At 44.3% G+C, this 24,411-nt stretch overlaps 4 protein-coding genes across 12 annotated transcripts; 2 read left to right on the top strand and 2 right to left on the bottom strand.

Moving 5' to 3' along the window:
- Positions 1-470: 470 nt before the first annotated feature.
- On the bottom strand, positions 471-4,271 carry rab9b (RAB9B, member RAS oncogene family). 4 transcript variants are annotated; one of them, XM_031587101.2, is made up of 3 exons: positions 4,164-4,271; positions 3,893-3,966; positions 471-3,222 (listed from the first exon to the last, which is right to left on the bottom strand). In XM_031587101.2, the coding sequence occupies exon 3, from the start codon at positions 3,177-3,179 to the stop codon at positions 2,568-2,570; it is 612 nt and encodes a 203-aa protein (XP_031442961.1). In that variant the 5' UTR covers positions 3,180-3,222; positions 3,893-3,966; positions 4,164-4,271; the 3' UTR covers positions 471-2,567. The 4 variants fall into 4 exon arrangements, with proteins under 4 accessions (XP_031442961.1, XP_031442959.1, XP_012696567.2 ...); XM_031587099.2 differs by having other exon boundaries at positions 4,089-4,261; XM_012841113.2 differs by lacking the exon at positions 3,893-3,966 and having other exon boundaries at positions 4,164-4,269.
- Positions 4,272-5,188: 917 nt separating this feature from the next.
- Positions 5,189-7,844, top strand: fut11 (fucosyltransferase 11 (alpha (1,3) fucosyltransferase)). Of its 3 annotated transcripts, none has more exons than XM_031587551.2 (4): positions 5,189-5,355; positions 5,598-6,265; positions 6,423-7,045; positions 7,233-7,844. In XM_031587551.2, the coding sequence occupies exons 2-4, from the start codon at positions 5,600-5,602 to the stop codon at positions 7,378-7,380; spliced, it is 1,437 nt and encodes a 478-aa protein (XP_031443411.1). In that variant the 5' UTR covers positions 5,189-5,355; positions 5,598-5,599; the 3' UTR covers positions 7,381-7,844. The 3 variants fall into 3 exon arrangements, with proteins under 3 accessions (XP_031443411.1, XP_031443412.1, XP_031443413.1); XM_031587552.2 differs by having other exon boundaries at positions 5,189-5,404; XM_031587553.2 differs by having other exon boundaries at positions 5,191-5,271.
- Positions 7,845-8,322: 478 nt separating this feature from the next.
- Positions 8,323-10,464, bottom strand: LOC116225277 (zinc finger protein 185-like). Of its 2 annotated transcripts, none has more exons than XR_004166023.2 (5): positions 9,953-10,464; positions 9,166-9,281; positions 8,990-9,067; positions 8,547-8,646; positions 8,323-8,422 (listed from the first exon to the last, which is right to left on the bottom strand). XR_004166023.2 is itself a non-coding variant. In XM_031587555.2 (5 exons), the coding sequence occupies exons 1-5, from the start codon at positions 9,958-9,960 to the stop codon at positions 8,324-8,326; spliced, it is 351 nt and encodes a 116-aa protein (XP_031443415.1). In that variant the 5' UTR covers positions 9,961-10,464; the 3' UTR covers position 8,323. The 2 variants fall into 2 exon arrangements, 1 of the variants encoding a protein (XP_031443415.1); XM_031587555.2 differs by having other exon boundaries at positions 9,216-9,281.
- Positions 10,465-14,364: 3,900 nt separating this feature from the next.
- Positions 14,365-24,332, top strand: scyl1 (SCY1-like, kinase-like 1). Of its 3 annotated transcripts, none has more exons than XM_031587097.2 (19): positions 14,365-14,580; positions 15,269-15,409; positions 15,786-15,791; positions 15,993-16,115; positions 16,345-16,565; positions 16,762-16,852; positions 18,026-18,181; positions 18,468-18,626; positions 18,849-18,956; positions 19,078-19,191; positions 19,329-19,484; positions 19,769-19,957; positions 20,201-20,276; positions 20,708-20,905; positions 21,043-21,179; positions 21,399-21,488; positions 21,776-22,147; positions 22,571-22,649; positions 22,996-24,332. In XM_031587097.2, exons 1-19 carry the CDS (start codon positions 14,473-14,475, stop codon positions 23,118-23,120), a joined length of 2,649 nt encoding a protein of 882 aa, XP_031442957.1. In that variant the 5' UTR covers positions 14,365-14,472; the 3' UTR covers positions 23,121-24,332. The 3 variants fall into 3 exon arrangements, with proteins under 3 accessions (XP_031442957.1, XP_031442956.1, XP_031442958.1); XM_031587096.2 differs by having other exon boundaries at positions 14,367-14,580; positions 22,568-22,649; XM_031587098.2 differs by lacking the exon at positions 15,786-15,791 and having other exon boundaries at positions 14,368-14,580; positions 22,568-22,649.
- Positions 24,333-24,411: the final 79 nt, after the last annotated feature.

Below are 24,411 nucleotides of genomic sequence, written 5' to 3'. Positions count from 1 at the left end.
TTTGTGGCGTAGGAAACACTTTGTGGCGTAGGAAACTGCCGTTTTTTTCCAGTGTCAGTCGGTGCAGTACTTACGAATGAATGCCCATTGCTATGCGTGTTAGCCATCTGCTTGCCAGAGCTCTCCAGCAAGTGTACACACACTGCCACTGCTTACATTCTATGCAGTCGAGCCCTCTGCAAATCAGATTTCAGCGTCACTGAAAAATTAATGAACGGTGCAGTGATAAAAAAAACAAAACAATACACAGACCAATGACTCGAAACAGAAATAGGATCAAACTTAGATACCCATAAGGACATAAACAAAACAAAATATCCTCTTAACACAGACTTGGAAAATAAAATTAAAATACAGAACCCTTCAGGGTTCAAGGCTCTCAGATGAGGACAAGGGCACCTTTTTTATGTAAGGGTGTACAATGAGCCAGAGACAGGCAGCATGCTATAACTCACATCCAAGTGACAGTATAAGGCAGGCTTCAGCTTTGTTTATTAATTGATGCCCACTGAGTTCAAATATTTGAACAATATGTTTGATACACAGTCAGAATTCCCCGACAGGGATTTATTTAACAAGCCCTCAGGAATGTAACATGTAAAACAGTGAGATAAGACAAGTAACATCAAAGCGGATCATCCGATTGGTTTTGCATTCACGCTGATAACAGCTGCTTTTCTGTTGTACCAAAGACTGTGAGTGTACCACACAGAATTGTTAAATACTGTAATGTGGGGTTTTGAAACTCCAATGCAAATAAATGGTTTCCCATAAGCTTAATTGAGTACCACAATATTTCAGTGGCAGTAACACAGTGTTTTTACAGTTTCCTCTTCACAGTGTACCGTTTACCTGCAACACTGATGATTCAGATCGGAAGATAAGCAAGACAAAATTTCAAAGAAATGTACATGATGCAGCCACATCAAAAGCATTTTTGGGGTCGCCATGCCGATGTAGGCTGGTTTGAACACAATCCATAGTGTATAGGCGTCACGGCTTAAGTTATAATGGTTTACATTGCAACACAGCCCACAAAACTGTTCTTCAATCAGAAATGTCAGATGATGCAGGAAAAAAAGTTCCATTATTGTAATTACTCTAAATTGTGGAATTCTATTCCAGACTATGTAGCAGTGAAGTGGAGAACATGCCTTGGAAAACAAGTGTTTCATTGACAGCAAAGGACGGATGTAATTTTGGTTTGAAACGAAACAACATGGGTCATGGATCTCCAGAAATTTTAGGAAATGCCAAATGGCAATCAAAATAAAACGGGGGTAGTCTTTAGATGGAAAGATCGCAGGCTTGTGCTCCACATAGTTTTCATTCAGATTAGTGTGACAAGTACAGAGTACATTTGCGTTATGAATTCAGAGACCAGAATGTTCTCAAACTGCCTCGTCAGGACACAAGGCAGCAGTGAATGAGAGCATGGCTTCTGGAACCACTAACTAAAATGGTTCAGTGTAACAGGGACCAAAGACTCAGTCATTAATACTTTTGGAACTGTGAAACCCTCTCCTTAGGAGACAGGATTTGCATGTAATTCCAGTCACTGCTTGTGTCCTTTGAGAAACTCTTGACACAGTATTTCATCTATTTAAAAAGCCCCCTAAAACCCACACAATAAAACGAGGAGATAACCTTGTCAGCTTTTGTGTATTGCACCCTACTTTTGTCATCTTCTAATGGGACAAAGTGCACTGCACTCCACGGGTTTTATGAGTCGTTACACACACACAGCACACAGCAGGAAACAACAACTTGTCCAGTCAGTAACAAAAACAAACCATTAAAAAAGGTAAACGGTAATATAAAGGCTTTAGGATCACTGTAACGATGAGGATGAAATAAACAAGGCTAACGTCATGTAGCCAGTCTCACAGACCTATTATATATCCACGTAACAGAGAAACCGTAATGTATCTTCCTTTCCAAAACAACCTTAAATTCCTTTTATATCCACACACTATATACTTGTACAATAATTTAGTAAATTTGTTTTCTGACTTTCTTTGATGCAGAACTGAATAAAAAGTAGTTGTATGCCCAGTATGCTTTCTCAGCCATGATTAGTACCATAATATGAGCTGTAACATTGCTGGGAGAGAGAACTGCATGTCAAGTACCAAATATAACCTCAAAATATTATGCAAGTTAATTATGTGAAACCGTAGTGCAGCAAGCTGTGCTCTTGGAAATACTTCAAGGTGTGGTGACAGGAGTCAATCACAATTCTGTGGTAACTGGGCCAAAAACATCTACATCCCCAGGAACCCCAATACACTCATCCTGACACTTATATTTTACAGACAGAACTGAAATGTGTTTTGTACCAGGAAGCAAATGAATGCTGTAAATCAAACAGCATCTAAGGCCATAGTGCCACAATAGTACCATATCTCAATTACACGGTTATTATTATTAGCAGTAAAACCACTCAATGGCTTCTTGAGTCTGTACCTGTGAAACGTCACTAGCCAGGGAGTCAAGGAACAACCGAGTGAGGACGGGTAAGAACAGCACAAGGGCCGGGAGGCAGAGGAGTAGTGCGTGGGGCCGACTCAACAGCAACCAGAGCGGGTGGCTTTACGGTTGCCATGGAGGTCGATGGTGGTGCTGAGCAGGGCATGGTCCATCTGGTCCTCGCCTCTGATGACCTCACGCACAGCCGCCTCAAAGGCAGAGCCCACGTTGGTGTCGTCCTTGGCGCTGGTCTCAAAGTAAGGGTAGCAGCCGTTCTCCTCGCACCACGCCCGTGCCTCGTCCCTCCCAACCTCCCGCTCCTGATCCTTGTCCACCTTGTTCCCCAGCACTACGAAAGGGAAGCGCTCGGGGTCGCGTACGTCTGAGTAGTACATGAACTCCTTCTTCCAGCAGCCCAGGTTCTGGAAGCTCTGCAGGTCGTCCACGGCGAAGGTGAGCAGGCAGCAGTCAGCGCCGCGGTAGAAGGGCGTGCGCAGGCTCTTGAAGCGCTCCTGGCCAGCCGTGTCCCATATCTGCAGCGTCACCAACCGTCCATCCACTTCCAGGTCCCGGTTTAGAAACTCCACACCGATGGTGTGGAAGGACTGGGAGTCAAAGCGGTCGGTCACGTAGCGGTTCATCAAAGAGCTTTTGCCCACGCCCCCATCTCCCAGCAAGATGACCTTCAGCAGCAGGCTCTTCCCACTCATGCTGGCCACACTGGCTGGATGACTACTGACGGATTATTGTAACCTAAAAACAATACAGTCTGTCAGGATAGCCTCATATGAAATTAAATCCAATCACTTACTCACACTTTTTCATATTTTTTAATTAACAAAAACAACCTTAAAGAAAACGAATTAGCTACAACACACAGACCTAGGCCTACTACGTATGTTTACTTCTACCACAGGCTATAAAGAGGTCAATGACCCAGCATATCAAACAGGGTGACCACCCTCTCCACATACAGCTGGGGATTGATCAGCTATGTCCAATAACTGTTAATCAAACCAAAAAATACAAACAGTTTTTGTTCTTTTATCTTCTGCAAACAGAATAAACTTTTAAACAAGTGAGCCATCTGATAGTCTGAAGTCATAAGACTTTATAGGACGGCCTAGATGTTTAAGGTTATTTTCACTGAACGAAGTGATTTTTTCCCGGGATAACTGTCCCTTCTAACGTTAGGAAGCTGCATTCTCAATAAAATAACAATGAGTCAGACAGATGACACCGAAACAGGAAGTACCAAAACCGCGCATGACAGGCTAACGGACTTCAGCAAATGTCTGCCTAAGCTATCTAGCTACTATTTCAGAATTGCATAGAAATCAATATAATATTAATTCACAATCAAAAGGCGTATGTAATGCCTGGTTAAAACGAAACTGGACATTACAATTTAATAGATACGTACTTTTTGAAAGCGGTTAACATTCCCAGTCATGGCCCGTCTGTTAGCTTGTTATTATCGGCAGCTGGTTCGGTTGTCTGATGACAAATCACCGAATGAAACCAAACAGAAATTCCTCACGTAAACATAATTTGCATTCTCGGGAATTAAAGCTTACATTCAAAACAAAGTTAAATTATAAACTACCCCCGTAATTTACCTCATTCTGTACCATGATATGCAGAGTCATTGTTTGCCCAGCTCACCACTGTGATTAGACATGCTATGAACTTACTAGGGATGCGCCTTCCCACATCCTAGATGCCCGGTCCTAGAGCCCATCTATGCGAATGTCGATAGCGTTGTCTGCCTACCTACCTACATCACTGTTTCTGTAGGACGGAAGTGGCATATCCAGACTTAAAAGTTGTTTTCTCTCATTTTATTTTGCGGCAAGCGCCCCACCCTGTGGGTGCATTAATAATTAGCAAGTCAGGTCGTGAGAGCATTCCTCAACATATCTTGGGGTAAACTCAGACTTAAGCACCATGTGAAAATAATGATAAAGCTGACCACAAATTATGTCACACACGATTGATAATTAGCTATGGCATGACTTATTCCATTAAGCTTATTGACATAACGTGCTGTTGGTTAATCCCATAGCCTACTTCCAAATCAGTAGAATTACCGCTGGTTCTGCACATTTTCAAGAAAATAAATTGTTACATCTTTTTTCAACCACACATTAAGGCAGAAATCTTTTTAAGAAGTTGTCACAAGCCTACTGTTAAAGGTATTTGGTATTTTAGAATATAAACCCTTTTTAATGTGTATCTGTTCTTTTAGCATCTTTTATTTAGTTATTCTAACTAATATAATGCATTTTACCTCTTTTATCTCTTATTCTTCTGTTTTTGTATCTGCTCTTTGTAAAGCACTTTGAATTACCAAGGTGAATTATGCTATATAAATAACCTTGCCTTGCCTATTCAGTGAACTAAACAAGCCAGTTAAATCCTAAAGTGTAGGTTGTAACATAGCTGCAAATCCTGATAGCCAATCTGAGGTAATTCTCACTGTACTTTCCAGTGAAGCTAAAGTGCCGCTGCTTATTGTATTAAGATATACTGTGTTCGCATAACATCTGTCATCAATAAATACCAGTGATCCAGTAATCCACACAGGTATTGCTACATGTGCGCAATGTGCATTCTGCATACTGAACTTCACCAGGGTTCGGACGTGGCAACGTGAACAGTGGACTTTTATTCTGATATTTCAACCTAAGGTTTCGAGGAACCGGAACACTATTTTCCTTTAATAACACCACTTTATTTTCTTGATGAGTAGGGACAGATGCCTAACCTGATTTCGTGTTTTTCCAGGGTTAAACTGGACAAGTGAGGAAAGTCGCCGAATGATGCGTAACGTTACTTAGATTTGATAACGGTTTGGAGCTGCCGTAGTTCTGAACTGTTGTAGAGGTAACGTTAATTAAATTGGTTTAAATTTCTCTGGAATGCAGGCCTCCAAGTAAGCTAATGAAGGCATTAAGTGAACTGCTTTTGCTTGTTACCCTATTTGGTGTGCATCGTTCTTGCTCTTTTCTCAGCAACCGTTTCTCAAATTTAACTATTCACTTCTATTGTATCTACCCTTCAAAAACAGTTACAAAACAAAATGGACATATTCTACAGTTTACATTTTTTAATAATATTTGTTTCAGAGATGGATGCTGTCAGCTGGCTGCTACTGTTTTACTCTCTACCATGCTGGGGTCAGGAAGGGCTTCACCCTGGGGACCAGGGAGCATTCCAGCCTCAGAGTGCTTTGACTGAAATGGAGTTCGCCTCAGTCAGCTCTTACCGAGGCCCTGGCAACCATGATTTCCGGGGCAACAAAGAGTTGCCAATCATCCTTTGGTGGAGTGCTGGCCTCTTCCCTCACTTCCCTGCTGACACCGAGCGCATCGACTGCAACTACTCCTCCTGCCTGGTCACACGCAACCGTAAGGTGCAGCTGTACAAGCGCACCGCGGCCATCATCTTCTACGGCACAGACTTCAGGGCCTACGAGGCACCCTTGCCCCGCCTGCCCCACCAGACATGGGCGCTGTTCCACGAGGAGTCACCCATGAACAACTATGTGCTCTCCCATGGGCCTGGCATCAGACTCTTCAACTACACGGCCACGTTCAGGCGTGAGTCCGACTACCCCCTCACCCTGCAGTGGCTGCCCTCCCTGGAGTACCTGCTGCAGCCCCTGGCCGTGTCCCTGCAGGAGAAGAACCGCTGGAGACGGGCCGGCCTGGCGCCGGTGCTGTACATGCAGTCCCACTGTGACGTGCCGTCCGACCGGGACCGTTATGTCCAGGAGCTCATGAAGTACATCGAGGTGAGAGAGCTTCATGTGCAGCAGACCACTGTGGTGGCGCAGAACCTCTGACAGAGACATCACAGGTTTTCATTCACTGTTTGTACGGTTGGTAGATCCTACAATTTGTAATCAGTCTGTGTGTCGTCTTCTTGCTCTTTGTCTTCTCTCTCCTTAGATTGATTCCTATGGAAAGTGCCTGAACAACAAACCATTGCCAGAGCGTCTGGACGACACTAGCACAGCCACGGGTGAGGACGGCGAGTTCATGAGCTTTGTGGCACGCTACAAGTTCCACCTGGCGATGGAGAACGGCCTGTGCTCCGACTACATGACTGAGAAGCTGTGGCGCCCACTGCACCAGGGCTGTGTACCCATCTATCGAGGGTCCTCCTCCGTGGCCGATTGGCTACCCAACCCACACTCTGCCATCATTGTCGATGATTTCTCAAGCCCGCGCAAGCTTGCAGAATTCATTATGGCCCTAGACAGCGACGACACGGAGTACTCGCGCTACTTGGAGTTCAAGACTCCCAGTAAGATTACCAACTTGCGTCTGCTGGAAGGCCTGGAGAGTCGGGAGTGGGGTGTCAACGACATGAGTAAACCCAACTACCTCAATGGCTTTGAGTGTTACGTCTGTGACCAGGAGAACAGACGGCTGGCGGCTGAGAGGACCCATTTGCGAAACCCGGACCTTCACCCACATCCCCCGCCAAAGATGGCAAACAACTCCCACATGGGATGCTCGCTGCCGCGTCCTGGCTATGGTGAAGTTGAGGATATTCCTCCAAATGACGGGTACAATGATAATTTGGTCATCTTTCCCAAAAACACTACACTAACATTTTTCATCCTAATACATAGTGACATTTGACATGCTATTTGTCAATAATTGTGCTTCTTTGTGTGTTTGTTTGTGTGTGTGTGTGTGTGTGTGTGTGTGTGTGATTGTGTGTGTGTGTTGCGTTTGTTTGTGTGGTGGCAGCTGGCTCCAGATGTGGCCCCAAGATTACTGGCAGAGCTTGGACCAGGCGGAGGGTCTGGACTCTCTCATCAGACTGAATGAGTCTGACCCCGCACTGCTGTGGAATCACATACAGAAGATAGCAACGAGGAGAGCTAGAGGTCACTGAGACACTCTGAACTGTGGCATGATGCTCCGACAACGTTTGTCCCACCTGATGTGACCCTGGAGATGAGGCCTACACATCTTTGGACCCTCTTTGAGGCTAAAAGTGACCGATGGGCGTTCTTTTACACGCAGTCCACAGGAAACTTTTATTTAAGTGGTGCAACATTTTAAAACACTATGAAAGTGGCAATCATGTATAGATTCATATCCAAAGATAATCCTGTAAAGCAAAGCACAGCCACCAAACTCTTGTTTCTCAGGACGTGGTTATTTATTTCTATGGGACAGATATACACAAATATCTTTTCATTTTATGACTTTTATCGAGTGGAAATTCAAACCACAGACTTCACCAAATTTGTACTGTGTAGTTAATTGTAAAATGCACAGATTTTATTGTTGTCCGTAAAATTGTACAGACGGTGTCAGTAGGCGCTGTAATGTTTATACACATTTTTATTATCATCCAACTTTTACTGTGTTTTTATGAAGCAAACTGTGATAGAAAAACTATACAATTCACTTAATTTGAACAAACGTTTAGTTTTGTTGTCTCAATGCCAATGGGCATATAAGACATAAGTATGTATATGTCTACAGATCATGACTTAAGAAATATCCCATACAAATAATTCTGTTGTAACAGGTTATGATAGTGTATTCTTCAGCTTTAGAGGTTTCACATTTTTACTGCAACTCAAAGAAAAACTTTAATTCCTTAATTCTTCACTTTTCAGGGTTAACAGCAGTAATTTAGGACAGTATGTCTGGTGTTATGTTAACTGGCCGGCAATACAAAACAGTCATTCATTCAAGTGTATTTCAGGATCTACTCATGGCATCCTTCACAGTATTAAGAGTAAGTTATGATGATGGGGATGATGTAAGCAGCAGAATATATCCCACCTCTACTTTTGCATCTGGACTAGAACTGATCTTTTTCTTTAAATTACTTTTGCATAACAGCTCTCACAATGAACTGTCCCTCGACGCAAAAACATATTGTAGAGCAGGTCCCCCATTGGCTTTCTGCATATGCCACACTGCAACAAAATCATCCAGTTATTTCTGTTACAATAATAAGTGTTAATGTACTGTAGATAGTTGTGATGGCATTTCTTTTTTATTTTGAGTGCTGCCCAGAGGTTTGCTGTTGAAAGACAGTACCTTGAAACATGAGGGATGGCAGGAAATGTTGAGATCCTCAATGGTGATCCTGGCATCCGAGCCAACAGGCTCTCCACAGTATGTGCAAACAGTCCTGTCGCTGAGATGAAATCAGAAAAATAATAATGACTTTCTATAACTCATTTGCCAAAAATCATATTTCTGACAGCTAGCGTAGGAAATAGGGCTGCTGCCAATAATTGTGTTCTTTCAGCTGGTGGTCGAGAGTATGTGCAGCAGTTTAAACTAGGGGTTCTGTTACAAGCAGACAACGCTTCAGATAAACATACTATTTTCAGTATTTTTCAAGTATTCTTTGCGGCATAAACATACAACAAGTCTACCTTCACAGCCAGAAGACCATAACACATCCAGTGCACAGAGGACCTGAACAGACCTGCATTGTTAATTATTTCTCTCTGAATGACCTTTTGCACCTTTACCTGCCCGTGGCGTCATGCTTCAAGTCCTGTTTGGACAGCTCTGATGTGTTGACATACTCCTTCAAGACCACTAAGCCCCTATACACAAAAGAGGTGTGTGAAGAAAATATTTGTACCGTAAGTAAATACATATATATATATATATATATATATATATATATATCAATTAACCTGACCTGATATTCCCCTTCCAAAATCATGCAATCCAGTTTTCCCATTTACATACTTTTTGGAATCCTTGACTGGGGTCGTGCAAGTCTGTTCAAAGCCTGCCAAGGGTCTGTGGGAGGAACTGAAGAAGAGATAAGATAAGTGTTGACTTAAGCTCTCAAGGACCACATATTTCTTCATGGTGGCTATTATGCTTCCATGTCAATGCAGGTTATTGTGAAATTTCCCCAACGGGCTTCCTGTTAACAACTTAACAACTTAATAACTTAACAATTTAAAGAGTCTTGACAATATTTTTTTACTCGGATTGAGAATCCTTTGAGAATTGAACAGTACCAGACGATACTCAGAGGAATGCTCAACAAATTGGGGTGGGTGTTGTCAATGAGATCTGATCTTTTTTTAAATGAGGACTGTTCTAAGAGGGTGGCATAATCCAACAGAGAACACAATGAATGGTGGTAATCCGAGACTTCAGAACGGTAATGTGATAATCAGTTTTCTAGAATCTAGACTGTTCTGTTGGATTCAGCTAATGACTAGAAACTAGAACGAGAAAGACCAGCCTAGGTGACCTACATACAAATGCTTTTTAAAATCCTGTTTGTGCCATACTACACAGTTAATCCACCTCTACGCTGACCAAGAAAAGAATCTTGCATAATGCCCTTGCATTAAAATGATAAGGAAAGTAGTATATACATCAAGCTAAACCAAACCTTGTTAGATGCTGCTATTGATGATGGAAGTAAACAAAGGCTTTTGCCATGCTATGCAACTCAAGTAACTCACCTGTCCATGGAGATGGAGCTTTTGTCACGGTTGATAGCACTTTACAGACAAATATCTAGTCTGTTCTACTTTGCAATTTCTTTTGAAGTAGGAGACAGCTTTCGACAAAAAGTATGGTAAGATTTCCAACTATTTAAATCTTACTAGTAAGTGTGTGGCCTCAACCTCCCCTGAGATGATTACTATTACTCCTCTCCTCTCCACACTCCTTTCACAGGTGTGTCGGGGAGAGGGAGGTGGCTCCTGTCCTTATTTCAGTGGCAGAGGAGGAGTATCTATTTTATAACCACTCAGTCTCTCTCTTGGTCAGGTCCTTTAACCCTTGCTTGAGTTTCCCCGGCAACTATCCATCCCATCATTTGAGGAGGGCTGGGAAATACCTGCCTATACCTGAGTACATTTTCCTCTTGGCACTGGTAGCCAAATGAACTGTCTCAGGAATCTCAGGATCATGCTTCTATTCCATTTTTGTCCCTCCTAGGTTTATTGTCTGACTAGTGCAGTAAAGATTAATGGAGAGGACGAGGACAGTGATTGGTCATATCACTATCCTATCAAAATGCCTGTACTAAAAAAACCATCTGTATTTGTGGACAGTGCACAGACATGCTGAAATTTCACAGTAATTGCCCAGCAGTAAAGAAGAGGATTCTTCGTGACCAATTACGTCCTGCACCTGACCTACATTCAGGAAATGCATAACTATATTGGGTCACTAAAACAGTGTGAGCATTAATAATACAGGTGTGCAGTGATGCAGAAATGAATGAGTCGTGCAGAGAAGCAGCTCTTCCAGGTTTGAGGTCGATTGAGGGCTCCTCTTCTCTCTCACACACACACACACACACACACACACACACTGATGTACACACACAAGGTTAACATCAAACAGGAATAGCAGAGTACTTCTGTCCGGCAACCTTCTTTGATCTCTGCCCACCTCTTGTCTGAGCAAGGGACGTTCCTGGGTTTTGGAGTCAGAGAGCTCAGTGCCAAGTTTGAGAGGAATCGAGGAAATCAAAAAGCCAATGAGGTCACAGAGCCTTTCTGCCTGTGTGAGGGGGAGGAGGACAGGTCTTTTCTCTTGTCTGCACTGACAATACCTTGTGCTGTGTGTGTCAGTGAAGGTGCTCTCATCCGCTAGACTGATCAGAGCATTGGTTGGCGAGCTGTCCTCAAGATATGAGAGGAAGAGTAATGAGAAACATGACGACCTCCATTCACAACAACACGACATTCACAACAACACGACATTCACAACAACACGACATTCATGTTTGAAGAGGTCATCCGAAGGGCTTCATCTCAGAGATAAACACATTTATACCATAGTATTTTACTGAATATTCAAAATTGTTATTTATGATCGTTCCCTTGTACTCCTGTACTATTTTATATGCATATTTATTTAATTTCTTTCTTTTTTTCTTTCTTTTCTTTTTCAATGTACTAACTATTCATTGTACCCTCGGCACCATTGTAAATGAGGGTCTTATTCCTCAATGTGTTTTCCGAGGCTTAAATAAATAAATAAATCAATCAATTTCATCTTCCTTGCAACCATGAAAAAACGACAGAGACAGTGGAACTGGCAACAATAAAATGGGGTGTTTCAAGAAAATATATCTGGTTGATTTTTATATCTATGAATATATTATTTGTTTTGCACCTTACAAACACAAAAACAAATTTAGCCAAAGTTATTTATCTTGGAGATAAGGTAAACATTTCTGGTCATTACAGTGGAGACTAGGTCAACATTTTTCTGTCTTGGGCATGCCTGATTATGTCTGCACCTCACTTGAGATATAACAGTACTTCACACACATATGGCCATGGCTTATGTTATGACAGTGGTCATGGTAACTGTATCTAAGCTGCTCATATTCGTTGTGACACAGAATTATGTCACGCTTTCACATGGATGATGAAAAAAGAAAAAAAGGGTTGTGTTTCATGTGCCCTCTGGCTGTCCATTCATCTACAGCGCTGAGAAGAGGAATCAATGTAGCAGGAGAGCGAGAAGTCTTTTCCCATTTCCTACAGGTGGAGTGCATTTAGACATCTGGTCCTGTGACACCACCTGCTGTTTGTGCACTGTAAAAGAACATATCACCAGAGGTCTAAAAAACAATCCAAGCCCATGTAGACTGTCTTGGTTTAAACCTTTCTCTTAAATAGTTCAATGACGTTATCCTCAGTCCCTGTCTGTGTCACTTCAATTTAGTAAATGTCTGAGATCCAACTAGACGTTAATTGGCCATAGGCAAGCCAAATTAAACTTCAGGAGATGTGAGCAAATGTGGCCAAGTATAAGCATACCAAATTTCCTAATTTTAGCTTTAGCAATTCCTGAGATATTGAAATATGTTAGTTGCAGCTCACCCTATGGACCAAAATGCAAAAAGAATGTAGCCTAGTATAAGCATACCACTTCTTAAAACTTCAGCTTAAGCTGTTCTTGAGATATTCAAATTTGTCGGTTGCAGCGCCCCCCTATGGACGAAATCCAGTACATTTGGCGTGTGTCCTCCTGACTGTGGTAGTGATGCAGCGTGTCAAACTTCATGACCTTTGACCTTTACTTCACAAGATGTTGGGCCAGTGAAGCGCTAGATTTTTTGCACTAAACATTATTCACTGGGTGGCACGACTCCACAAATGAGACGCAATGAGCTTGGGTCATGCGCCTCCTAGAAGCCAATTTCCCATAAAAATGTCTTAATATTTGGTGAAACAGTTGTCGAGATATTGCCTAAAAAGTGCTTTGAGCCTCATCCTCCACACAGACATGATACTTGCCTCAAAGGAGTGCAGCAGATGTGTGGGAGAATTATGGAAGGTAATTCATTGTTAACAAGTCAAGCGCAGCATCATTTCAGGCAGGCAATGGTAGTCCCCAGAGGCCGATGATGGAGGTTTCCTTACATGTGGGTGTTGTTCTTATGAGGTCACAGAGTGATGACCGAGACTGGGACCTGTCCACTAGTGTCGTCTTCTCCCTTGGAAGACAAAGGGTGGGAAGAATCCCATCTGCTCTACGCTATTCCAAGACAAAAGCAATGTCTCATGATTTAATATGAGTCCTCACCAACCATCATCAGACAACACTCTGTAATCTGTCATAAAAGGATGGTAATTTGAACGTGGCATCAATAACCACATTTAAATGTGTTTCATAGTGCAACAAGGTGCAACAGGCAGTGAAATTGATTTCCTGGAAAACAGAGTTTGTCAAGGTTGTGGGTGAGGTCTTCTGGAGCTCCCACAGATGGAGCTGTGATAGACCCTCTCATTACTGCATAATGTATTTTCACTTACATTTAACAGACAGTTTGAAATAAACACAAAGCTCTAAAATGTAAAACTCACCACTTAATTTAATGTTATTCATTTCTTCAGTGATTAGTTTTATATTTTTAATGGAATCTTTGAATTTGCACTTTTCCCATGCATCCTACTTGTCTTCTACACTAAGCTCAATATGGTCTCTTGTGTATGAGCTGCCCTTGTTGCATAAGGAGAACTAGGCTCCTTGTGTTTCTGGATTGTGACTTTTTACCTCCCACACCAGTTATAAACAGAACTGCGCATATATTCGCCACAGCTTAAAAAGTAAGTCATTACTGTTCAATGAGTAGGGAAACACTATTTAATGAACACTATCACAACTGAATATAATCAGTACAAAAGTGTGATTTTGAGAATAGGATTACCTTTTATATAATGAATGGAAATGCGATAAACACATTTCAAGGAGAACTCCACAGCCTATCCCACAAGGTAGATAATGAAGATGAATAACAAAGATGAATGTTAAAGTATCCAATTTAAGACTTTTCCAGACTTTTATTACAGATCAGTGGAGCGATCACATCTACCACTTTAAATCCCCTTAATGTATTACTGCTGTTTCGTTTCGTACAGCTCCACTACACACAGCCCTATTACATCTCAAAACCCTATTGCTGCCTAATGGTTAGACTGAAGTAGATGATTGCTTAATCTAAAGGCTTACTCCCTATTCAGCAATGGGCCCCCTGAAACTTTGAGGCACTCCCAATACCACCCTCAGTTGCCTCTGTATACAGCAGCATTCATTCAGGTTGTCTGTAATCTACAAAACTGTTATAACCACTTCGACCTTCTGCCAAAACAGCGCAGAGGAAATCATTAGCAAGCCTGACACAACAGGCCTATTGGATGTTGATAATGGAGAGTTCCCTGCACTTAGCACCCTTGAGATGATTGTAGGTTGTAGAATAGATGGTTGTCTTTGAATGTGATGGCATTGCCTTCGGTCTGTTGGTGAATTAAGGTTTCACGTGTTGTAGGAGTTTTGTAGCCCTATAATTTTCTGGGGTGTCTGAAAGATAGAAGTATGGGAGTGTTGCTGGCAGCCTGGCAAAGTTGAGTGTTTTGTGACACAATTACAGATGCCTCCTCACGCCCCCAGAGGCTGGCTCCAGCTCATACCTTCCGCCATTACCAGTGTTTGATGTACACTTCCACATACAAGGATGTGGTCGTTTTTTGCACGGGATCCCGTGAAAGATTTTAATTATGATATTATACCGGAGACCCAAGAGGCCTCGGGAATATGGACTCTACATCGAGGAAAAAGAAAGGTAAGAATAAGCACTCTGTAGTAGATTAATTGGGCGACAAGTCATGAAAGCTGCAACAGAGGCCACATTAGTTAGCTAGCAAGTCCTCGGGCTGTATTTTAGTTAGCAAGCGTAGCTAGGTATTTGCTAGTATATGCATTATCGTCACTGTGAATCAAACAGTAACGTTACACGCTTCGGAAAATGTGTCCGTCTTGGTCTGTTGTTGAAATGTAGAAGCGCATTCAAGTATTTTTAACTGTTATCACAATTTGTAAAACATATAGCTAACTGACCGGTTGGTTGTTGTTTAGTAGCAAGCTAGCTCATAGGCAAACAGACCTCAAGAGGCCACGTACTGTACCGCCACGTCAATCTCCTGAACAAAAACACAAGCTAACTAAAGGCTAGCATGCCACCGAGTCACAGGCTGACTGTTTTGCGTTTTGTCACGTCATGTCACCCTAACACTAACATTATCATAAGTAGAGGGGAATGTACACTTTGTAATTGACAGTAGTCGTTGTTGACCAAAAATGTCGTCTTAATATTAGCTAACGTTAGCATTCAGGTTGCTGGCTGGCAGCTAACTGGTATTCTGTTCAGATTACGATAGCGGGGTAGCTCAGTGGTTTCATCTGCCATACCATACATTTACATCTTTGGGAAATGTATCAAGGTAACGTCTCTGTCAAACCATTTCATGCAGACGACTGGCGAGCCAGTGTCAGTCTTTGTTTACGAGGTGTCCCAGGGAACAGAGGCCCAGACCCAGCTGGCAAAGGCAGCGTTCAAGCGCATGAAGACCCTGAGGCATCCAAACATCTTAGCCTATGTGGATGGACTGGAGGTGAGTTGGGTTCCTGTTCGGCGGTAAACAAAGGAGCGTTATCTTAAGACAAATGTGATGATTTCTGGCAACACTTGACAGTTTGAGTTTGTTTCTTAACCATTTAAAAGACACATACAGGACATTCAAGACACACAGAGAAACGTGCCAGTAAGATAAAAATGGCCCCCTGTCCCTATATGTAATATTTATTACTGTAATCTTATTGCACCCATTTTATTTTAAGTGTAAGTCAAGAAAAATATATTGTCATTTTTTACAACAATCTATAATAAAAGAACATGTATGTACTACAATCCATGACTGAAGTGGTAGTTTTGCTCCAACACATCAACTTGCCTTTGTATTTTCGTCCTCAATGCAATATCTTGTGCAGTTTGAGGTGAGTGCCAAAGCGATCTGTACGATCTGGTTTACCTTTTGTTTCCAACTCAACCCAGTTTTCTCCCTGTAACCCTGTCAGTCTTGTAGAGGCATAGTGGGAAGACCCTTCAAATATCAGACCATGTTGTTTAATCAACTCCTTATGAAAACAATGTAACGATTAACACTGGGGTTTGTTTGTGTGTTGCTTGTGCTCCAGACAGAGAAGAGTTTGTACCTGGTGACGGAGCCAGTGACTCCCCTTTCAGCCCATCTGAAGGCCCAGTCTGAGAAGGGTGGCTCTGGGGAGCTGGAGGTGTCTTGGGGTCTTCACCAGATTGTGGTAAGTCAGTGTTGGGATGAAGAAATGTTACACTTTTTGACACATTAGAGATCAGTTTTAGTTGCCTAGCCACCACACCAAAGTCAACAACCAATATTGATTACTACAATTTACCCAGCTTTGCTGGCTACAATTCATGAGCTTTATCTTTTTGTGAGAAATCATTCCTTGGTCATGTCTTAACTTATGTGTGTATTATTTCTGATAATGTCTTCCAATCGTCTAACAGAAAGCTCTGAGTTTCGTGGTGAATGACTGCCACCTGCTTCATAACAACCTGGGCATTTGGACGGTGTTTGTGGACCGAGCCGGTGAGTGGAAGTTGGGAGGGCTGGACTACATGACGTCTCAGCAGGGTGACACCTCCAGCTTACTGCCGCCCAGAACTATACACGCCGAGCTGGAGAAGTATGACCCGCCGGAGAACGCCAACAGCGGTGGGGAGAAATGGTGAGTAACAGGGCAAAGTGCATCACAGAAACGTAGAAATTTAAAAAGGTTCTTATTCTTAGGGGTGTCCCCTGTATCATATTACTATTTAACAGTCTTCTATTTTAAATATATTTTAAGAATTTACATATTTCTATCTCTCTTGCTCGCTCTCTGTCTCCCCCCCCCCCCCCACCCCCCACCGCTCCCCCCTCAGGTCAGGGGATGTATGGCGTCTGGGTTGCCTTATATGGGAGGTGTTCAATGGCCCAATAGCTCGGGCATCTTCACTGCGGTCGCTTGGAAAGGTACAGCAGCAGGCATCCCTGTGTGCCATTGCTCAATGTTGATTGGCTAACCTGTTAAACACCCTGTCATTCATCTCAACCTTCCAGACACCCTCCTTTAGACTATAGACTCAGGACTAGAGGCCCATTGTTCTCTCAGTTAAAAGAAAAAAAGATCATAAAATCATGGGCTTATACCGTGGCATGCAAAGGTTTGGGCACCACTGGTCAAAATGTCTGTTACTGTGAATACTTAAGTGAGGAGAAAATGAACTGGTCTATAAAAGGCATAGTGAAGTGCAGTATGCGTCCAGATCTGTTGGAATTTCACACCCCTTACTCTCGGTTCCATATCCCATGATGCACTCTGCCTCGTCGTGGATCGAGGCATGAAAAGAAATGGCTGGACTAGCCTAACGACTGTAAAGTAATCCATTTCACCCGTCATAAACTGCTTCCCTCTCTGCAGCTATCTCTACACGCTCATTAGTCTTGGTTGAATTACTCGCAAAGTCATTATTGTAGACAGGAAACGGGAATCAGATGAAAGAGTGGACCTTAAGCTTCACAATGACGCTAGTAACTTGCTTGTGGAGCAAAGCAGGTAGGAGTAATCATGTTTTGGAAACACATCAAATTCAACGAAGTCGCTATCATTGGTCATTTCTTCACATGCTGGTTGCTAATTTGTGCAACGAGGTGTGGTGGAATAATTTGGCATAGAGTCATAGTGTCCCACCAAGATAAAAGGTTCTGATAAAAACCAGATTAAAAACCTTACTGTACATATCTGAAAAGGTATCCACCCTGACATATTTTTTTAGATCGATTTACAAATGATAACAATTTAAGAATAATGTTTTTTCATTTATATAAGGGCTAACATTCTACTCGCATCCTTTTTTGTCGTTTTAAAAACTGTGGAAGATGGAAATAAAAACGTAAGCTTGCTTTAAATATTAATGAAATGTGTCATCTTTAAGGCCTTTTGGGAAATCATGTCATCTTTTACTTGATTTGGCTGTTCACAGTAACAGTAATGTTGACCAGTGGTGCCCTAACCTTTGCATGCTACTGTATCTGTGTGTTAAGTCTCGGGTCAGCCCCTGGTAGGAAACAAACAACAGCGAGTTTGGTATGTGGCATTTGGCAGAGCACCACCCAGCAACCATCTTCTTTCTATTGATCCTCCAGATCCCCAAGTCATTGGTTCCTCACTACTGTGAGCTGGTCGGAGCGAACCCCAAATCACGGCCCAACCCATCCAGCTTCCTCCAGAACTGCCGTGCCTCTGGAGGTTTCCTCAGCAACAGCTTTGTGGAGAGCAACCTCTTCCTGGAGGAAATCCAGGTGACCGCAACCCTCTGCACTGAAGAACATCTCAACATGTTCAGCATTTCTCCCATACACATCTTGGTTAATTGGGTCATAGGATGCACACATGGACACATTCAGTAGATGGTTTGAAGAAAGACCGGTAGTGACCCCGTGTGTGTGTGTGTGTGTGTGTGTGTGTGTGTGTGTGTGTGTGTGTGTGTGTGTGTGTGTGTGTGTGTGTGTGTGTGTGTGTGTGTGTGTGTGTGTGTGTGTGTGTGTGTGTGTGTGTGTGTGTGTGTGTGTGTGTGTGTCCACTCAGATTAAAGAGCCAGCAGAGAAGCAGCAGTTTTTCCAGGACCTGAGTGAGAACTTGGACTCTTTCCCTGAGGATTTTTGTAAACACAAAGTGCTCCCTCAGCTTCTAACGGCCTTTGAGTTTGGCAACGCCGGCGCTGTGGTCCTCACGCCTCTCTTCAAGGTAGGTGTCTTCATCTCCGTGGACATCTGTGTGTCAACTAGAACTTTCAGATGAGCAATATATTTAAATATTAATAATAATAATACTACTACATCACATTTATATAGCGCTTTTCTCAGTTCTCAAAGGCGCCTAAAATAAAGACATAAATAAAAACATTTAAAAATTAAAATAGTTGTGCTTGTATGCATTTGCAACATGAGCTCTGCGTGTCTTTGCTAGGTGGGAAAGTACCTGTCGGCAGAAGAGTACCAACAGAAGATCATTCCAGTCATAGTAAAGATGTTCTCCTCGACGGACCGAGCCATGAGGATACGGTTACTTCAGCAGGTGAGGTGGTCATAGACACCGGTCTCATGGAGGGACACTCGGAGGTCCACTCTTGTCTGACCAAGACTGCAGGAAATGTTGCTATACAAGACGGTCCATCGTTTCCTTTTTCTTTTGTCAGATGGAGCAGTTTATTCAGTATCTGAACGAGCCTGCAGTCAACTCTCAGATCTTCCCTCATGTCGTGCACGGTTTCACTGACACCAACCCAGCCATCAGGGAGCAGACGGTCAAGGTACAGGCAGCACGTTACACACGTCTTAATTAAGATGATCATTTGTCATGTTGGAGCTTAGTTGGATCACTTTATTTTGTCCCTCTGTCACAAACATACCCCCCTGACTCTCATCTCTCAATCTCTCTTCCCTGTAGTCCATGCTTCTCCTGGCCCCCAAGTTAAACGAAGCCAATCTGAACCAGGATCTGATGCGTCACTTCGCCAGGCTGCAGGCTCGCGATGAGCAGGGTCCGATCCGCTGCAACACCACTGTCTGCCTGGGCAAGATCGCCCCCTACCTCAACGCAGGGGTAAGGCGCGCTCGTGCACACCCGCCTCTGGTCTTCCTCTTCTGTGCACATGGTCCCCCTTCTCCTCTCATCGTTAACGAAACCTAAAACCGTCATATTGGTGTGATTTTAGTTGATTTAGATAATTTCATGACCCCAAATCGTTCAGGGTACTTGCTGCCCTGACCTACCACAGTGTGTGTCCAAAGAATGTTCACCCAGCCGACAGTTGGTTCTGTTTTATGAAAACAGATATTTCTCTCTCTCTCTCTCTCCCTCTCTCTCTCTGTCTTTCTCTCATTCAGACACGGCAGCGTGTTCTGATATCAGCGTTTTGTCGGGCCACTAAAGACCCCTTCCCAGCGTCTCGAGCTGCCGGGGTCCTGGGCTTCGCTGCGACGCATAACTACTTCAGCATGATGGAGAGCGCCTCCCGGATCCTGCCCACGCTTTGCACACTCACCATCGACCCTGACAAGAACGTCAGAGAACAGGTACCTGGGGTTCCTCTGAGGTTGTGCTTCAGTCAGGGACCCACTATGGCTACAGGTTTAGGGTCAGAAAGATCAGTACTAATACACTTAATCCATATTTTTGTGGTCAGTGGGCTACTTGGTGTGTTACGGTGACAATCTCTTGTCCTGTTTTTTTAAATACTAGAGCAGATTTAGCCATGTCAGACAGCAGTGGAAAGTAGAATGTTGGTATCATCACAGTGCGTCGTCTGTTCCTTTCAGGCATTCAAAGCCATTAAGAGTTTCCTCAGCAAGTTGGAGACCGTATCAGAGGACCCGTCCAAGCTGGAAGAATTAGGTACTCAAGATGGTTTTGCTTCATAGGTTCTCCATGCGGCTCCTTTACCCCCTCCTGCTCTGAGGGTTTTACATGTCTTCCTGCTCTGCACACCTGACTGAACTCGGCAGTGGCGCTCTTGATTAGCTGACCACAGCTGATTAGCGCTGATTAGCTTAGGAAGAGCATTTAACTCCACTGGTTTCAGTCAGGTGCGTTTGGAGCAGGGATGGATAAAGGTGTGCAGGGCAGCGGGGCTCTAGGACCGGGGCTGAAGTGACAGTCATTTATAAAGGGGTTCTTTACAGGCTGTTTGAAAGGTGTGGGGTATTTATAAAGGGGTTCTTTACAGGCTGTTTGAAAGGTGTGGGGTATTTATAAAGGGGTTCTTTACAGGCTGTTTGAAAGGTGTGGGGTATTTATCTTGTCTGTGCCCCTGCCTCTCCTCACAGAGAAGGACGTGCTGGCGATGAGTCCTGGGGCCGGGGGGCAAGCGGCATCATGGACGGGCTGGGCGGTGGGCGGAGTGTCCTCTCTCACCTCCAAACTCATCCGGAACATTCCGGCAGGGGCCGAAGGAGCGGTCAAGGAAAATGTTCCCGCGGCCACAGCCAACGCAGAGACCCCAGTCACAGAAGAGGGCAGCCAGGGTAGGAGGATGAGGGACAGTTGTCTGCTTTTCTTTATTTCTTTTCTTTTTTTGTACCTTTTTTTTTCTCTTCCTTCTCTCAGTCTTACCTGTTCTGTTTCTCTGCTGTCATTTGAATGATCTCTCATTTCGTGTCAGACAACTCGGAGCCAAAGGTACCCACGAATCCTACTTCCACACCCCCTGCCAATCAGCCACAGGCCTCGGACATGGCAGAGGAGCCTGGCGAGTCGGTCGGAGACCGCTGGGGCGACGAGGACTGGGGCAGCCTGGAGGTGTGTGTGTGTGTGTGTGTGTGTGTGTGTGTGTGTGTGTGTGTGTGTGTGTGTGTGTGTGTGTGTGTGTGTGTGTGTGTGTGTGTGTGTGTGTGTGTGTGTGTGTGTGAGTGAGTGAGCCACTCTGTCCCGAACGCTGTGTGGATGAAGGCGAAAAGTGCAGGTTTTGGTAAGGTGGCCATTGCTGTTCTCATCGCTATCTACCACTCCTCACAACAGGACCCTGAGAAGGCCCAAACAGACCCTGAGGACTGGACCTCGGATTGGTCAGCGGAGGCGTCAAGCAAGAAGAAGGCCAATGAGAGAACGGTAAATGAACGCTGATGATGGGAATAATCAGTTGACGCTTCTGAAGGCCCAGCTTTGGCATATACTTTTGATTTGAGTATCCCGTTCAGAACTACTGCAGACAGCTTACTGACAATCCTGTTAACATGCAACACAAATATAGTACCAGCTATTTGTGATTTGATTATCTGTAGCCACAGAGGTCGTTGTCCTATCGTATTGAATTGAATGCAGCCTTGTTTTCCTTGGGTTGTGAGTGACACATAATGTAGTGAGTTGCTGCATGAATGACCCCTGTCTCCTCACAGCTGGCTGGGGCGTCCTCAGGGAAGAAGCAGAGCTCGGACTGGAGCAGCTCCGGCTGGGACGCCGACGACAGCTGGTCCAACGAGAAGGAGGCCGACAGCCAGGGCCAGACTTCGCCAGCGGAAGAGGGCTGGGGCAACGATTGGGAGGAGGACGGCGGCGGTGGGGGCGGCGGCGGCCTGGGAGGCCTGGGCGACAGCTTCATCCCCACGGCCAGGGACGGCTCCGCCTCGGCATTGGCCCCCAAGAGCGCGGAGAGCTGCGGTCAGGACGGCGTGCGCTTGGCCAGCGAGTACAACTGGGAGAGCGCGGGAGGGAAGGGAGGGCCGCAGAACGACATCTTCACCGGCATGTCGCAGAGAACAGCACCCACGGTGAGGAGGGGAGGAGACGGGGTATTTAAAGAGTGCGAGTTGGGGAAATGTTGTACTGCCGAATTTGTTTTAGTACATGGTTGCGTTTTTTTGGAATTGTCGGCAAGAATTGTTGCAAAGTTTGAAAAAATCATGGGCAGGCTTAGAATGTGGCTCAAGGGTCCGTGAGATGTGGGAGATGTTGGGTTAGCCTTTACTTGTTTTAGGGCAGAAGGTAAATAGTCCAGTTTGAGAACGCGAGGCCACTGCTATTTTTGTTTCACCTCAGTGTTAAGTGATCGTGTGTGTGTGTGTGTGTGTGTGTGTGTGTGTGTGTGTGTGTGTGTGTGTGTGTGTGTGTGTGTGTGTGTGTGTGTGTGTGTGTGTGTGTGTGTGTGTGTGTGTGTGTGTGTGTGTGTGTGTGTGTGTGTGTGTGCACAGAAGGCAGAAGATGGCTGGGGAGCAGACACTGCAGGAGACTGGGGTACTGAGGAGAACTGGGAGTCCCTGGATGGAGATCAAGGTCTGTGTTTTTCCAGATGTTAGGAAGGGATGTCACTAGGCCAGGTCACACTGACATCAGATTATAATTTCCCATTTAAGTTTGAATTGAAAATGAAGTCAAGTCACTTGTTCTATGCAGGGAAAATCTCAATTGCTGTGGTTGTTGTGAACTGGGCTTTAAGTTGTGTACTAAAGTCGATTGTTGAAATGTTTCAGAAGGCTGCTTTATTATGCATTTATTATGACTGAACAGGAATCTTTGAAAATGCTGTTTTTGAACCTTTAAGAACTACATCATTGTTTTAAATCCGTTTCCTGTGTGTTTGATGAGCTGTGCTTACCTGCCTTCTGATTCTCCCCGTCAGGCCTCAGCAAGGCAGATCTAGCCAAGAAGAAGCGCGAGGAGAGGAGGACTAAACTCGAGGCCAAACGGGCAGAACGGAAGGCAGTCAAGGGTCCTCTCAAACTGGGCGCCCGCAAGCTGGACTGAGCAGGAGCGGGTCGGCGGAATGCGCCACGCCAAAAGAGGACCAGGATTGGTGGAGGGAGCAAACGACGCTGTGATTGGTCAGGGCCCGTGGTGATGCGTCCAGGACATTGTTGGATATGGCACACTGGGCTCGAACATTCCAGGATCCTGCAGGTGACAAATGACTGGGAGGAGCAAGAGCTATGGACATGCTAGTGCCCCCCCCCCCCCCCCCCCCCCCGCATCATCAGAGGGCGAATGCCAAGAGATGCACTTCTCCCATGATGCACTTCTCACATGTCACTTGCTGGACCGTACCTGAGATGGGGATAATTTCCCCTCCTCCGTGATGACTTTACTTTGCATCATAGCACATTTTTGTTGTCCTTTTATGTTTTTATAATAAAGCTGATATTAGAATTTATTTGTGTGCATCTCCCACACATCTAGCCATAAATTCCATAAAGAATCAACACATTTTTTTACAGTATAAATATGTACAAGTATTTATCTCCATAGCAACATGAGTGTGTATGTGGAATGTATATTTCACATGCTCCGAGTGCTTGGCTTAGCGTTGAATGTTGGCCAACCAAGCTGAGCGCGGGGTTTCCATGCACCCTATATTCCCTTCTTCTTCTCTTTGTGCTGCTCATCTTTACTCCAGAGGTCATGAACTGAACAATGACTCCAACATGAAGTTGCGGTTAATGGAGCCACTTGTCTAACCAAACGAGTAATTCCCTTGTCCCCATAGTCCTGTGCGGAACAAGCCTACCCCATGCATGCCTCCCTATCATGTACTGGACACCAGTGCTGTGGTCGTCAAGCACACATTATGGTTATAGCAGATTATGGTGAGGTTCAGGGCGGGGCGCCCCTTGACTGCTGGTGTGTGTGGATCACTGGCTTGGAAGCACTCCGCTGTCAAGAAAGCCCAAAGAGAAGTACAGAGAGTCAGTCAGAATCTGGCTGTGGCTCTGAGATGTAGTACTGACGGCATTGACTATTGAAGGGACATCTGGTCAACAGTTTTAGGTTCGTGCCTTGTTTTTATTTGGTGGCCGTACTGTACTTGACAGAACAGGGGTGGTGTTTTGACTTAAATGTCAGCTGTCGCGGGAGGTCATACCCTTTTTGATCCTGTGCAATATCTTAAAAAGGGGCTAATCACGTGTATGATGCAACGTCAGAAATACAGCTGCGAATTAAATAAACAGTGTACATGCTCTCTATATGCTTTTGTGGGAAGGGGTGTGAAAACATTATTTACATTAGTTACACAAGTAAAATGTACCTGGTGACTGGTCGC

Source organism: Clupea harengus, chromosome 20 (assembly GCF_900700415.2).
Source record: "Clupea harengus chromosome 20, Ch_v2.0.2, whole genome shotgun sequence".
NCBI lineage: Eukaryota > Metazoa > Chordata > Actinopteri > Clupeiformes > Clupeidae > Clupea > Clupea harengus.
Note: the sequence above shows the minus strand (reverse complement) of the source record. Positions and strands in the feature narration are given on the sequence as shown.

What these genes read in the sequence shown, in the direction of transcription:
- rab9b (XM_031587101.2), bottom strand. Translation starts at nt 3,179, where the DNA reads ATGAGTGGGAAGAGCCTGCTGCTGAAGGTCATCTTGCTGGGAGATGGG.
- fut11 (XM_031587551.2), top strand. Translation starts at nt 5,600, where the DNA reads ATGGATGCTGTCAGCTGGCTGCTACTGTTTTACTCTCTACCATGCTGG. An exon ending in AGCTCATGAAGTACATCGAG is followed by an intron (nt 6,266 to 6,422) that starts GTGAGAGAGCTT and finishes CTCTCTCCTTAG; the next exon opens with ATTGATTCCTATGGAAAGTG. An exon ending in GATATTCCTCCAAATGACGG is followed by an intron (nt 7,046 to 7,232) that starts GTACAATGATAA and finishes GTGTGGTGGCAG; the next exon opens with CTGGCTCCAGATGTGGCCCC.
- LOC116225277 (XM_031587555.2), bottom strand. An exon ending in AAGCATGACGCCACGGGCAG is followed by an intron (nt 8,647 to 8,989) that starts GTAAAGGTGCAA and finishes ATTTCATCTCAG; the next exon opens with CGACAGGACTGTTTGCACAT. An exon ending in GCCATCCCTCATGTTTCAAG is followed by an intron (nt 8,423 to 8,546) that starts GTACTGTCTTTC and finishes ATTTTGTTGCAG; the next exon opens with TGTGGCATATGCAGAAAGCC.
- scyl1 (XM_031587096.2), top strand. Translation starts at nt 14,473, where the DNA reads ATGTGGTCGTTTTTTGCACGGGATCCCGTGAAAGATTTTAATTATGAT. An exon ending in TCCTCACGCCTCTCTTCAAG is followed by an intron (nt 18,627 to 18,848) that starts GTAGGTGTCTTC and finishes TGTCTTTGCTAG; the next exon opens with GTGGGAAAGTACCTGTCGGC. An exon ending in CCCCCTACCTCAACGCAGGG is followed by an intron (nt 19,485 to 19,768) that starts GTAAGGCGCGCT and finishes TCTCTCATTCAG; the next exon opens with ACACGGCAGCGTGTTCTGAT.